The 14,127-nt window shown below is 35.4% G+C and overlaps 1 protein-coding gene across 2 annotated transcripts in view; it reads right to left on the minus strand.

The window, feature by feature from the left end:
* Positions 1 to 1,171: 1,171 nt before the first annotated feature.
* Positions 1,172 to 14,127, minus strand: part of Adgb (androglobin) — a 151,451-nt gene continuing 138,495 nt past the window's right edge. The window contains exons 35-38 of one of the 2 annotated variants that reach the window (XM_074072532.1): positions 13,135 to 13,146; positions 5,879 to 5,969; positions 5,034 to 5,217; positions 1,172 to 1,409 (exon numbers count right to left, since the gene is read on the minus strand). In XM_074072532.1, the coding sequence (XP_073928633.1) occupies positions 1,227 to 1,409; positions 5,034 to 5,217; positions 5,879 to 5,969; positions 13,135 to 13,146 (470 nt within the window). In that variant the 3' untranslated portion in view covers positions 1,172 to 1,226. The remainder of the gene's footprint in view (positions 1,410 to 5,033; positions 5,218 to 5,878; positions 5,970 to 13,134; positions 13,147 to 14,127) is intronic. The other variant, XM_074072528.1, reaches the window with a different exon arrangement.

Below are 14,127 nucleotides of genomic sequence, written 5' to 3' on the forward strand. Positions count from 1 at the left end.
TCTCCACCCCCTCCCCGCACCTGCCCTTTACACTCTCCCACCACCATGCTGTTCTGCACAAGTGCTCAGGACCAGGCATGAAACTTCTCACAAAAGAAATGATTCCTCTTTTTAAATTTTTCTGTCAGGTGTTTTGCCAGAGCGACAGGAAAAGTAACTAATATAACATGAATGTTTGGATTAAATTAAGTATTTTTATAATAAAGATTTATGTAAGGAAGGAAAACTAAAATCATTTAACCAAGCAATTTGGTTAAAAAATACAATGACAGTTTTCCACCTGAGATAGTCCTGAGTTGAAAGTATACTTCTGGGGAAAGTCCAGTGCTTCAGTTATCCATTCACTGCATTTTCCTAAAATAGGTTTACAAGATCTCGCTCTCTGTCTTGCAGAAAACAAGGTCCTGGTATTTGGGAAAAGGGATGTACTTGCACTCACATCCTCTAGGCCTGGGCTTCCAAGCTCACAAGGAGGCTCCTGAGTCCTAACACCTTGGGCAGACTACATCAGCACAGTTTTTGCGCAATAAATTTTAATGAAATTCAGCTTTAAAAATTGGCATGGAGGAGGAGGGAGGTGATAGGGAAAGGGGGTGGGTGGGTGAATACAGTGCAAAAAATGTGTAAACATGCATGTAACTGCAATAATGATACCCGTTGGAACTATTCCATGAATGGGGAAGGGGCAGAATTCAAGTATGATACAGTTGATATATTATGAGAACCTTTGTAAATGCTACAGTGTACCTCCACCCAGCACAATAAAGGAAATAAACAAGCAAATAAATAAATAAACAAAATTGGCATGAGGATGAGGCATATTTATTAATATTTTAAAATCTTCAAAGTTTTAGCCAAAACTTCTTCGAAGGACAATAGCTATTTATCTCATTACTGATTTGTTCAAAGACAATCCTATTCTTTTATGAACTTGTTTTACTACTAATTAAAAATGTAGGTGATTCAGAGTGTGACATATAGATTTTATTGTAATCTAAAGATTTGACCTCAATTTTATGGAAATTAGAACATTTTCAACCCTAATGGTTTTGAATGCTAATTTTCTGAGAAAAAACACAGCACATTAATATTAAAATGTAGAAAGTATGTCTGAAAATAAGAAGCTTTCTAGTTTAAATTGTCCTAACATTCCATCAACTTGAAGCTCCAGGTCATTGAATATTTTTGGCCTCTAACAGCAGAAGAGTGGACTAGGTATCTCCTGGCTACTTTTTCTTTCCTTTCTTTTTTTTCTGTGAGTCAGGAGGGCTCTTCTTTTCTGTCTCGGCCTTCATTGCTGCCTCCTGAGCAGCCAGCATTTCCAGCCGTAGGCGCTCGTCTTCCAGCAGCTTGTTTCTGTACTCTTCACGGACGTTAAAAATCTTCTCTCGCTCTTCATCTAAGGAGTCCTGTTCCAAAACAAAACCTCAAACAAATCAGTTCCATTGATAATGATTTATGGTCCCAGAAAAAAAAGTAACACCTTTTCTTTATCTTTTCCTTATGCAATAGATACATAATTACCTTCAATAGACTACTCAAGATGAAAATTAGGTTACATTTATCAATACACAGAACATGAGATAGGAATATGGGGTGTGTGAAATTTTAAGATGAAAAAAATGAAAAATAAAAACACCGGTAGGAGAAAAATATAGAAAGGTAAAGAAAAAAATTGGTAAAGGAATAGAGAAACTACCTGCCTTATATGAGTTCAGATGTAGTCTGTCTCTCACACAGTAACTGCTCAATAAATTACTAGCTCCTCTCCTGTTTTCTAGCCCTGACAGGAACTTCCAAATACCACCACAGAATTCACTGGCTTCCTTGGTTATTGTCCGCTTGATTTTCATTCTTATCATACCAAAAATTGTATTTATCAGACCCAGTCCTTGAAATGATGAAGAGAACTTTTTAGAAATGCCTGCCTTTTTTCATCTCTGATTGTTGAAGAAATTTTTCATATTTCTGCAACTGACATACTTTTGTTGAGATTTTGGAACAGCTACCTAGGGCATTTATTTGTACTTCACACTTAAATGAATGGGATCTGAATTCAAAATTAAGCCAGTGAATATTTCTTCTCTATCTCACCTTCATCTATTGCATTAGCACAGAAATCAAGAATAGCGATCTTAAAATTCCCTTTTGTCTGATAATTTAATTTTAATTGTTTTCCACAGGACAAATTGAATCTATTCAATGTTAACATTTATTCACATATTCACTGATTCATTTATTAAACACTTTTGGGAAGCACACATCCCTTCCAGGCTCTGGGAACACAGCAGTGAATCTAAACAAAGTCCCCATTCACATACAGTCTATATTCTAGTCAAGACAGAATAAAAATTATTTATATTTAATATATAGATCTACTCTTCAATATTAAGTGAAGATCTATCTAATGACAAGACAGATTATGAAATGAAGGTTTAAACCATTTGTCTATCTGGGGAAAGGATATTCTGGGGGAAATTCAAAAAGCCAAAGACAGTGAAAAGTGAAGCCATTAGAGGAGCAAAATGATTCTACTCTCCATTTTAAAGATGTATTACTATGACCATTAGTACCATTCACTAGGATTTCACAATCTCTTCCAGATAGGAGGAAGCACTGTCCTCTGTATTAGTTTGCTACAGCAGCTAAAACAAAGTACCACAAACCTTGTTTGTGTATTCAAAACACCCTTGTCTTGGTGGAAGCTATTTGATGAGAAACATAATAGTAACATACTTATCAGACAGGAGAAAATATGGCCATTCCTTCAGAGATTACTGACATATGACTTAAACAACACAAACATATTGTCTCAAAATCCTTGATGCTATAAGTTCAGCTAAGGTTGGTTCCTTCTTTGAAGTTAATGTGTGACCATGTGACTTGCCTTAACCAATGAACTGTAAGTGGAAGCAATGTAGCCCTTCTGGATAGAAATCGTAACAACCAATGCACAGTTTACAATGTTCTCTTCCTCTACCACAATGATGTTTGTTGAATGTTTTTTATGGAATCATCTTTACCCTGAGTATCTTAATAAATGTAATAAAAAGGGCCTCCTACTGAACATGTTATACAGGTAGCTAGATAAAGCAGGGGTTGATACCTAAAGACTGTGGAACCAATCTGACTTATGTTTATTTTTCTACATAGTATTCACTTAAGTATTATTTTTGATTTTGCATTAATAGTGGTAGAGTTGAGTGGATGCAACATACAGCCTGGAAAAAGGACAAACTATTTCCTCTCTGGCCCTTTTACAGAAGCTAAGCCACTATAAACTGGAGAATTGTAACCAATGGAAAACACAGGGGATCCTGGTGGATAATGCCTTTTGGCTTCTAGGCACAAACCACATTATAGAGTTGTATAAATGAAAATAGTGGGATTAATTGGGGGGGGGTCTGAAGCAATACTCTCAGTGGAGAACAATGATGATTTGAACTGTGGTGATAGAGCTAGATGAAGTGAGGAGCTGAACTTTGAATGTTTTTCAGCATGGAGTCGATATGTTTTGGTAATGAATTATATGTGAAGAATGAGACTTAAGGATGTCTCCAGGGTTTCTCTCTGAGCAACTGAAAGAGTGCAATTGTTACTTAATGGGAAGGGGAATATTGGAGTGGTGTTTGTGTGGAGATAGGAGGGAAGGCAAGAATCCTAGAATTTAGATTTGGAGAGGTTTAGTTTGGGGTGCTTATTGGACAAACAGTTGTCAAACTCCTCCCATATGGGTGGGAGCAAGTGATATCATTGTGACTAAAATGTTTAGAAAGTTCTGTAGCCTACATGTATGGGTGTTGTAAGGAAGAGAGAGAAAAAAAGGTAAATCCCCATCCTCTATAGTGGGAAGTCATCCATACAAATTTATTGAATTTTTCCATTTCTAGTACGATATACCTGTTTTCAATTAAGATCTGTCTTTCCCAGTAGAGAAAGTCTTTTTTGGGGGGCGGGCATGTCTAAATAAAGCACCTCTGTTCTTCTTTTTTTACATATAACTTTATTATACATTTATCGATATGGGGAATATGTAGTCATAACTTATATGACTTATACAAATAATATATATAACATTGTCTGTTGTAAGTTACATATAGCCAATGACTCATGTAGAATGTTTTTGAGGTTTTTGCAGAACCCTTGTATCCTTAGGTAACCAGTGATTGTAACCAACAAACAAGTATAGCTCTGATATGGATACTGGTGTGCATTTTCATTAATGTTAGGAGTAAGATGAAATTGAAACTACAGAGATATATGTGCTGGGGCTTCATTCATTTGTCAGTGGTGTGAGTAACTTCTGGCTAAATTGGATCATAGTTTTGGAAAGAAAGTCTAGTGCTGGTGGCTCAGGTCTGTAATTCTAGCTAATCAGGAGGCAGATCAGGAGGATGGTATTGCAAAGCCAGCCCAAGGAAGACATTTTCTTGAAAAAAAACCCATCACAAAAATGGGTGGTGGAGTGGTTCAAGGTGTAGGCCCTGAGTTCAAACCCCAGCACCTCAAAATAAAAAAAAGGAGGAGTGATAGTCACCTGGCTATAAAAAGTTGAAGTAGTGATCTATAATTTTAAAAGAGTTTTAAACCCAATTATTTTACCTTCCTTCCAATTCACTTTTACTTCTTAACATGCATTGTGCTGCCAATTGCTGAGTCTGTAGGAATTCTGTGGAGTAAATTGGTTTCATTCTCAAAAATGTTCCCACTGCCAGTTCAGGCTTTAGCTGTCTCAAGTCTGTTAATATGGTTTTCATCCATTTTTTTCCCCAAATTCACAAATAGTTTTGTCTTTTCTCCCACTGTTTTCATCTTTGAGCATGGAGTCCCAGTATGACATTTTAGAGGCAGTTTATGAGGTAAGTAAAATGACATATGTATGATCAACTGGTCATCTTTACTAAGAAGTTGTGACTTGTAGAAATAAACATTTCTAAGACTTCTTTTTATTCAGATACTATATGATTTTGTTTTCTTTTTAATATTACAAAAGAAATTATCAACTGTGACACTTGTATATACTTTAAACTCACCCTCATTTCCCCATACATGTTGACAACTTCATCCTTTAACTTAAACCGTTCTTCTTGATCAATGTCTCTAACACTAAGGATTCTGGTTCTATGTTCACGAAATTGGTGAACTTCTTCTGCCTTTTGCATTGCTTGCTGCTGATTCAGTTCGTCTGTCTGCAACAGAGCTTCATCTTTTGTTTTCCTTGACATAAAATCATCAAAAGAAATGCACAACTCACTTAAGAACTCTGGAATAAACTTTACTTTAGAACACAAAAATAATTTAAAATCTTGTCAGTGGAGTTATGGGAGTCTGAATCAAATCAAACATTGGATATACAAAGAATAACTATTAATTTCTTAATTTACTAAATCACTGACAGTTTTAGAAAATATCAGTAAATTTGAATAGTCATGTGTTGAGGCGATTATGGAACTGGTATTCAAAACTATGAGACTATTTTAAGAGTTTTCCTTCTGAATTTAGGCAGTTAAATAATTTTGACAATATTTTCAAACATATAACTATACATGAGGGGTTAATCCTATTGCTTAGTTCTTAAGAAAATTCAATGTAATTAAACCATAGCAGAAGGCATAAGGAGAATTTTCTGCAGCTCGACTTACCTTACAAAACTTTTACAAAATATTTGTAAAAACTTTTAAATGCCTTTATAATTGACTTAATGAAGTATTTGCCAAATTCAAGATGTAAAATCATGACTCCTAAAACCTTAGACTCACTTAAGAGATAATAAACATTTAATTCCAAATTTTTAGTTGCTTAGCAACTGCACATTGGCAATGTATCCAAAATTTTATGAACACAGTTGTCTGCATTAATCATGTTTGTTAAGACTTACCGTACATATTGATTTATGTTCACATGTTCCAGTGCCTTTCGAATGAGTCGTGGAGATGTTTCCAAAATTGTTGGGGTTCTTGAACGGGGCACTACTGAAAAAAGAAGACTAGACTCTCAAAAATTAATAATGCCTAACTCATTGATTGTCATGTCTTGTTTTAATCAAAAATAACATTTCCTGTTAAAAAACAATCACTGATTAAACTTGATTTATTTATTATGATTTTATTGAAATACAATTATGTAATTGTTTTATATTTATCTTATTCAGTGTTAATATACCAATGGTCAAATAAAGGAAATAAGAAAATGAATATTCTTTAGAAAACTAATGAAATATTTACTAATTACAGTTAAGTGAAGGAGACAAACTCTTTAACTTACAAGATTTCATTATACATGAGTTAAATGATTCAATATTTAAAGAGCTTGAGCAATGTATGAAAGCTATACTAAGCACTATATGAGTTGGGATTTAAAAATGCTTAATTAAGACAGTATTCTGCTCTCAAGAAATGTTTAGTCTATCTGAAAAAGACAAACACTGAAAATCAAATCAATAGCAGCATCTTAGTTCATAAATCCCTAGGAATCTATGGATCCATAAGAAGAGATTTAAGACTTCAGAGTCTTTGGAGTTTTGTGTTTTGGCCTTCCCAGACCATTTACACTTTTAAAAATGTATTAAAGCATAATTTATGCACAATACAGAGTAGTTCTTCTGCCCCTCAAATACTCTAAGCTCCATCTATTCTTTTCTCTCTTACTTCTAACCCTGCCAACCACTGATCTCTTTACTCTCTTCAAAGTTTTCCTTTTCCAGAATTCTATATAGATGCAATTATATGGCCTATAGTCTTTTCTAATTATCTTCTTTCACTGAGTAGTATGTCTTTACATTTCCTCCATATCTTTTCATAGCTTCATAGCTCATTTCTAAAAAGTACTGAATTACCACTCCATTGTCTGGATGTACCACACCTTGTCAGTTTCCCTCCAAAATGCCTCTTGGTTGCTTCCAAGTTTGGGCAATTACAAATGAAGCTACAATAAAATCCATGTGCAGGGTTTTGTGTAGACATGAGTTTTCAGCTCCATTCAGTTCATGCCAAGAAGCATAATTGCTGGATCATACAGTAAGAGTGTGTTTAGTTTCTTTTTTCTATGTTTGAGTATGTTTAGTTTTATGAGAAACTATCAAACTGACTTCCAGAGTAGATGCACCATGTTTTATTCCACCAGCGATGGAATAAAGCCGTTATAATGTGCTAATATTTCACATACTCACTAGTACTTGATATTGTCCATGTTCTGGATTATAGCCATTGTGCACAGATATTTCATTATTGTTTTAATTTGCATTTCCCTGGTGACAAATGCCATAAAATTTCATCTGTTTAGTCAGCATATTTTCTTTAGTGAGGTATTTGTTAAGGTCTTAGGCTCATTTTTTAATTATGCTGTTCATTTTTTTATTGTTGAATTTTAAGGACTCTACATATTTTGTAAAGCAGCCTTTTATCAGATATGTCTTTTAGAAATATTTTTATATCATGCTCTGGCTTATCTTCTCATTCCCTTGACACTATCCCTTCTAAGCAGAATTTTCAAGTTTGAATGAAGCCCAGCTTATCAATGTTTTCATTCATGAATTGTACCTCTGGTCTCATATCTAAAAAGTCATCACCCAAGGTCATCTAGATTCTCCCCTGTACTGTCTTCCAGGAATTTTACAATTTTGCATTTTACATTTAGGTCTGTGATCCATTTTGTGTTAATTTTTTGTGAAGGGTACAAAATCTTTGTATAGATTCATCTTCTGCATGTCCAGTTGTTCTAATGCCATTAGTTCAAAAAGCTATATTTTCACCATTTTCCCTTTGTTCCTTTGTTGAAGAACAGTTTACTATTGTTGTAGTCCATTTTGTCCCACTACAACAGAATATCACCGACTGGGTAATATAAAAAAATTGACGTTTATGTTTCTCACAGGTCTGGAGGCTAGGATGTCCAAGAGCATGGCTCCAGCATGTATGCATAATGGAAGGACAAACAAGCATATGTGAGACAGAGAGAGGAAATTAAACCAAACATATCCTTTTAGTCAGGAACCCACTTCCACAATACCGAATTAATCCACTCATGAGGACCTCCTAGCCCCACTTAAAGGTCCCACTTTATTTCTTTTTGAGACGTGATCTTGCTAAGTTGTCCAGACTGATCTTGAACTCCCAAGCTCAAGTGATCCTCCCACCTTGGCATTCTGGGTGCAGAAATTACAGGTGTGTACCACCACACCTGGAGGTTCTACCACTTTAGATTGCTACAATGGCAATTACATTCCAATGTAAGTTTTCGAGTGGACATTCCAACCATGAGCAGCTCTATTTGCTTGGGTCTGTTTGTTGGCTCTGTTCTGTTGATGCATTTCTCTATTCTTTTCCAATATCACTCTGCCTTGAATTCTGTACCACTACAGTAAAGCTTAAAGTTGAGTAGTGTCAGTCTTCCACCTTTGTTTTTCTCTTTTACTATTGTGATGGTTTTTCTGGGTCTTTTCTCTCTCTGAGTAAGCTGTAGAATAATTTTGCTAATCTCCACAAAACAATCTGTTGGGATGTTGATTGGGATTGCACTGAATATGTAGATCAATTTAGGCAGAACTGACATGTTGAAAATACTGAGTGTTCCTATCCTGAATGTGGGGTATCTTTTTTTTGTTAATCTTTGATTTCTTTCATCAGGGTTTTACAGTTTTCTTCATATCTATCTTGTATATATTTTATTAGATTTATGCCCTAGTATTTCATTTTTGAGGGTCTAACATGAATGGCATTGTGTGTTTAATTTCACATTTCTACTTATTCATTCCTGGTATATAGGAAAGTGATTAATTTTATATATAAACCATGTCCTTTGCAACCTTCTTATAATCAATTATTAGTTCCATGAGGCTTTCTCATCTTTTGTTTTTAATCAGTTCTTTCAGATTTTTTAAACAGATCATGATGCCATTTATAAACAAAAAGAGTTTTATTTCTTCCTTCCTAATCAGTAAACCTTTTATTTACTTTTCACTTATTACTGCATCAGGCAGTTCATATTAACAATGTACCATGTGACGTTTTGATACATATTCATATTGTGCAGTGTTTAAACCATATTAAACATATCTATCTCTTCAAACATGGATTATTTCTTTATGGTGAAACCATTTAGAATCCTTTCTTCCAGCCTTTTAAAATGTGAAGTATAATATTGTTATCAATAGTCATGTTACTTGCAATAGCACACCAGAACTTCTTAGTCTTATCTAACTATAATTTAATACTCTTGATCAAAGTTTTCCCATCTCTCCTCCACCTTACATGCCCAGTCTCTGTAAATACCATTCCAGTATCACTTATGAGATCATTTTTAGATTCCACATGAGTGAGGTCATGCATCACTCATCTTCCTGTACTTGTCTTATTTCACTTAGAATAATGACCTCTACTTCTGTCCATATTGTTGCAAATGATAACATTTCATTCTTTTTTATGGCTGTGTTTGTGTCGGTATACCAGATTTTCTTTATCCACTCATCAGTTGGTAGATACTTGGGTTGTTTCCATTGTTGGTCTTATGAATCGTGCTGCAATAAATATGGAGTGCAGATGTCTCTTTGATATTCTAACTTCATTTCCTTTGGATATACATCCATTTCTAGAATTTCTGGATCACATAGTAGTTCTATTTTTTTTTAGGAATCTTGATATTGTTTCCATAATGATGATACTAATTTACTTTTCCACCAACAATGTACAAAGGTTCCTTTTCCTCCATATACTCACAAACACTTGGCATTTTTTTTTTTTGTCATTTGATAAAAGTCATTCTTACTGGAGTAAGGTCATTGTGGTTTTGATTTGCATTTCCCTGATCATTAATGTTGTTGAGCGTTTTTGGATACCCATTGGCTATTTGTATATCTTCTTTTGAGAAATGTCTATTTAGGTCTACTGTCTATTTTTCAACTGAGTTGTTTTTTGTCATTGTTGTTTTGTTTTGGTGTTGAGTTTTTGAAGTTTCTTACATATTCTAGATATCGACTCCTTGTCGGATGTTTAGTTTACAAATATTTTCTGTCATTTTGTAGGTCTTCTCTTGACTCTTAGGATTGTTTCCTTTGGTACTCAGAAACTTTTATGTAACTTCTTTCTTTGATACAAACTTATTTGTCTGTTTTTTCTTTTCTGTGCTTTTGGGGTCTTGTCCAAAAATTCTTGCCCATTCTAATGTCCTGAAGCATAATGCACATGTTTTCTGCTAATGCTGTCATAATTTGGGGTTTTATATTAAGTCCTTAATCCATTTTGAGTTGATTTTTGTAACTGGTGAGAGATCAGAGTGTAGCTTCTGCATGTGGACACTACATTTTCCTAGCACAATTTATCAAAAAGGTCATCCTTTCTACAATGCATGTTGTTAGCAGCTTTTGTTCTGACAATCAGTTCACTGTAAAATCAGTTGGGTTTACTTTTAGGCTTTCTGTTCTGTTATTCCTGTCTGTGTCTATTTATATGTCAATAGTATGGTGTTTTCATTACTTCAGATTTGTAGTACATTTTGAAATCAGATAGCTGAAAGCCTTCCACTTCCCTTTCCTCTTCCCTTTATCCTTCTTCTCTTCCTTCTTCTTGTGCTGAGATTGTACTCAAGGCTTCACAAATATTAGGCAAGTACTTTACCACTGAGTTATATCCCAAGCCTTATTTTACCTTAATTTTTGAAGGATGGTTTTGACTGGGTATAGAATTCCTTCTTTAGTTGGCAATATTGGAGTTTGAATTCAGGAACTTGGACTTTCTAGGTGAGTACTCGACCATTTGACCCACATCCCCATTCATTTTGCTTTAGTTACTTTTCAGATAGGGTCTCACACTTTTTTTCTGGGTACAGTATCAGATCATGATCCTCCTACTTCTGCCTCTTGTATAGCAAGGCTTATAGAAGTAGTCACTGTGCCTCCACCTCTGAGGTAAGATATTGCTAACTTTTTCCTGCCCTGGCCTCAAACCCCAATCTTCCTATCTCTACCTTCCAAATAGCAGGAACCATAAGCATAAGCCGCTGTTCTCAGCCACTTGATACAGAATTCTTGATTAACAGTGTTTTTTTTTCAATTATTCCAGAATGTTGACTTTATTATCTCACTGATTCTGGCCTCAACTATTTTGTAGGATAAGTTAGCTGTTGATCTTATTTTAATTCCATTGCATAAGATATCATTTTTCTCTTGCTGCTTTAAGACTTCCTCTTTCTATTCTCTTTTCATAGTTTTACTATAGTGTGATTCTTTTTGAGTTGATCTCACAATTCTCTGTTATTTCTTGGACATGTATTTTAAGTTGTTTGTTTTCTTTAATCAAAATTGTGGTGTTTTCAGTCATTATCATATTTCAATTTTTTCTGTCATTTTCACACTTTCATCTTTTTAGGGGACTCTTACTATGAAGAATTTGATATGCTTGATGGTATCCAATAGCTCTTTCAAGCACTAGTCATTTTCATTTCTACACTTCTCATTTTAGACAATCTCTATTAACATATGTACACATTAGTGGATTCTCCCTCTGTTAGATCCAATATCATGTTGAGTCCTTTAATGGATTCTTTATTTCCGTTACTGCACTTTTCACCTCCAGAGTTCCCATTTGACTCTATTATGATTTCTATCTCTACCTTTATATACTCTTTCTGATGAGTCATTGACATTACACTCTTAATTCTTTAAACATGGTTTCCTTCAGTTTTTGCAATGTATTTATAATAGTTGCTTTGAAAGTTTTGTTCACCTGTGTTCCCTCAGAACTTTTTTCTATTTAGTCCTCATTTTTCCCTGTGTTTGGACCACACCTATCCGTTTATTTGCCTGTCTTATAAATTTGGTTAAAAATTGGAATTTTATATAATATATTGTATCAGTTCTGGATTTTGATCCCCTATACAGTCTGGAATTCCCCTCAGGGTTTATCCAATGGTATTTTTACTCAGTTTTCTATAATTTTAACTATTTTTGAAAAATAAAATCTCTTGATATTAGTGAAATATATCCTATTTCCCTTTTGGTGATACTTTTGAATGCTATTTGATAGATCTTTGTGACCTGAGATTTCTTAATGAAGTCCTTTTAATATTCATTATTTTGATAGGATTTCCCTTCTGTGTGTCATCCAATGTACAATGAACCGTAATTTCCCACTGAAGGATTTTTTCACACTGATTACATTTCTAGTGACATTGTTTTACATGAGCTCAGTTGTGTACAATGAGTAGTGATTTCAAAATGAAACCTTCTCACATTCACTACACTCATGAAGTTTCTGTCCTGAATGAGTTCTCAGGTGTGAAGTGAGATATGACTTGCTGCTAAGTGCTTTCCCGTGTTTGCTGCATCCATTGGTTTTTTCTCCTGCATGAATTCACTGATGTTGAGTAAGCTGGCTGTTTCACAGTCCCTACACTCATAGGGATTTTCTCCTGTGTGAATTCTCTGATGCACAATGAGTTTTGAATCGAAACTGAAGGATTTTCCACATTCACTGTACTCTTCTATCAGTGTTTGCCTTCATATAATGAGGTAAGACTTGCTCATGAAGCCTTTCCCCCACTCACTGCATCCATATGGCTTTACTCCTGTGTGATTTCTCTAGTGCCTGATGAGCTGTGACTTCAAGCTGAATGCTTTCCCACACTAATTGAACTCCTGATGGAAAATGAGCAGTGACTTAAGCATAAAGCCTTTGCAAATTCAAAACAACCATAGAGCTTCTCCTCTGTGGGTGTTCTCTAATTTCCATAAGGTTTAACTTTGTATTAAATGCTTTCTGTCATTCACTTCACTCATACAAGTGAATTCTTTCCCGTTTGAATTCTTTCCTGTTTGAATTCTTCCATGTACAATTAACTGTGATTTCAAACCAAATGTATTTCCTCGTTCAGGAATCTCAGAGTTCCTATACTGAATAAATTTTCTGTTGTGAAATGACCTTGTCTTTCCTACTGAAGACTTTTCCTACTTTTTTCCTACTGAAGAATTTATGGGGATTCTCACCTATGTGAAGCATGGTGTATAACCAGTTGTGACTCAAAAACTTAACATTTCCCACATTCACTTCATTCATGTAATTTCTTCCCTACATGAGTTTTCTCATGTGCAATGAGGCATGGCTTACTGCTAACTAAAGTCTTTCCCACATCCTCTGTGTCCACAGGGTTTCTCCTCTGCATGAGTTCACTAATGCTTGCAAAGTATGACTTGCTGCTGAAGACTTTCCCACAGTAACTGCATTCAGAAGATTTTCTCCCCCAACAAGTGTTAGCACGTAAACTGTGACTTTCTGATGAGAGTCGTTCCAGATTCATTCATTCGTTTCACACAGTTTTATTCCAAAAACAGTTTGCTCATGTTTATAATGAAGGAATGAAACACCATGTATGCCAAACCGACCTGGACTCTTTCCAGCGTAATTTCTAATGAAATCTATATCATGTTTCAAACTTTTTCCGTGTGTGCCACATTTTGTCTTGAAGAAGAAAAAAACTTGTATTAAGAAGACAGTTTTCCAAATGCAGCACAATCACAGGCTTTGGTCATATTTCCCAACCTGCCCTAATTTTCCTAATGGCATTTCATATAATCATCAATTTCCCAGAATTTTCCCACACAGACACTATCTGGACCATGATGGCTATCCTCACTGTCTGTTCTGTGTGCTTGGGGAAAGACGGCAGGTCTCAGAGTGTCCATCACCTTGAACCTGGAGGCATTCATCACATCTCGCTCCTCCAGCTCTAACCAGCAAGAGACAGACTCCAGGGACTCTGGCTGCCCCACCTCCCTGGCCTGGGCCAAGGGGCTCGGTGGGCTTTGTCCTCACTCCAGACACCCTGAAGTCTTTCCCAGGACCTTCAGAGAGGGCTTCACACTTATGCCTTGGGTAACTAGGTGGTCTGGACCAGGGGCTCCACCCTTGGAAGAGGGCTCTTCCTACCTTCACTATGTGATGGCAGCAGTTCACATTTTAATTTTTACTTTTAAACTTGACTTCTTAGAGACCGCTTTTGGGTCAGAATAATTCAGTGGCCAATCAATATTTTGTCAGACTTTTTCCCTAAGTACCTTAGGGCAGGAGGTTTCTATTCTTGTCTGTGGTATCTCTATGTGGTTTGGAGGACACATTCAAAGTCCCTGCATTATATGAA

The sequence above is a fragment of the Castor canadensis genome, chromosome 1, assembly GCF_047511655.1.
Source record: "Castor canadensis chromosome 1, mCasCan1.hap1v2, whole genome shotgun sequence".
Lineage (NCBI taxonomy): Eukaryota > Metazoa > Chordata > Mammalia > Rodentia > Castoridae > Castor > Castor canadensis.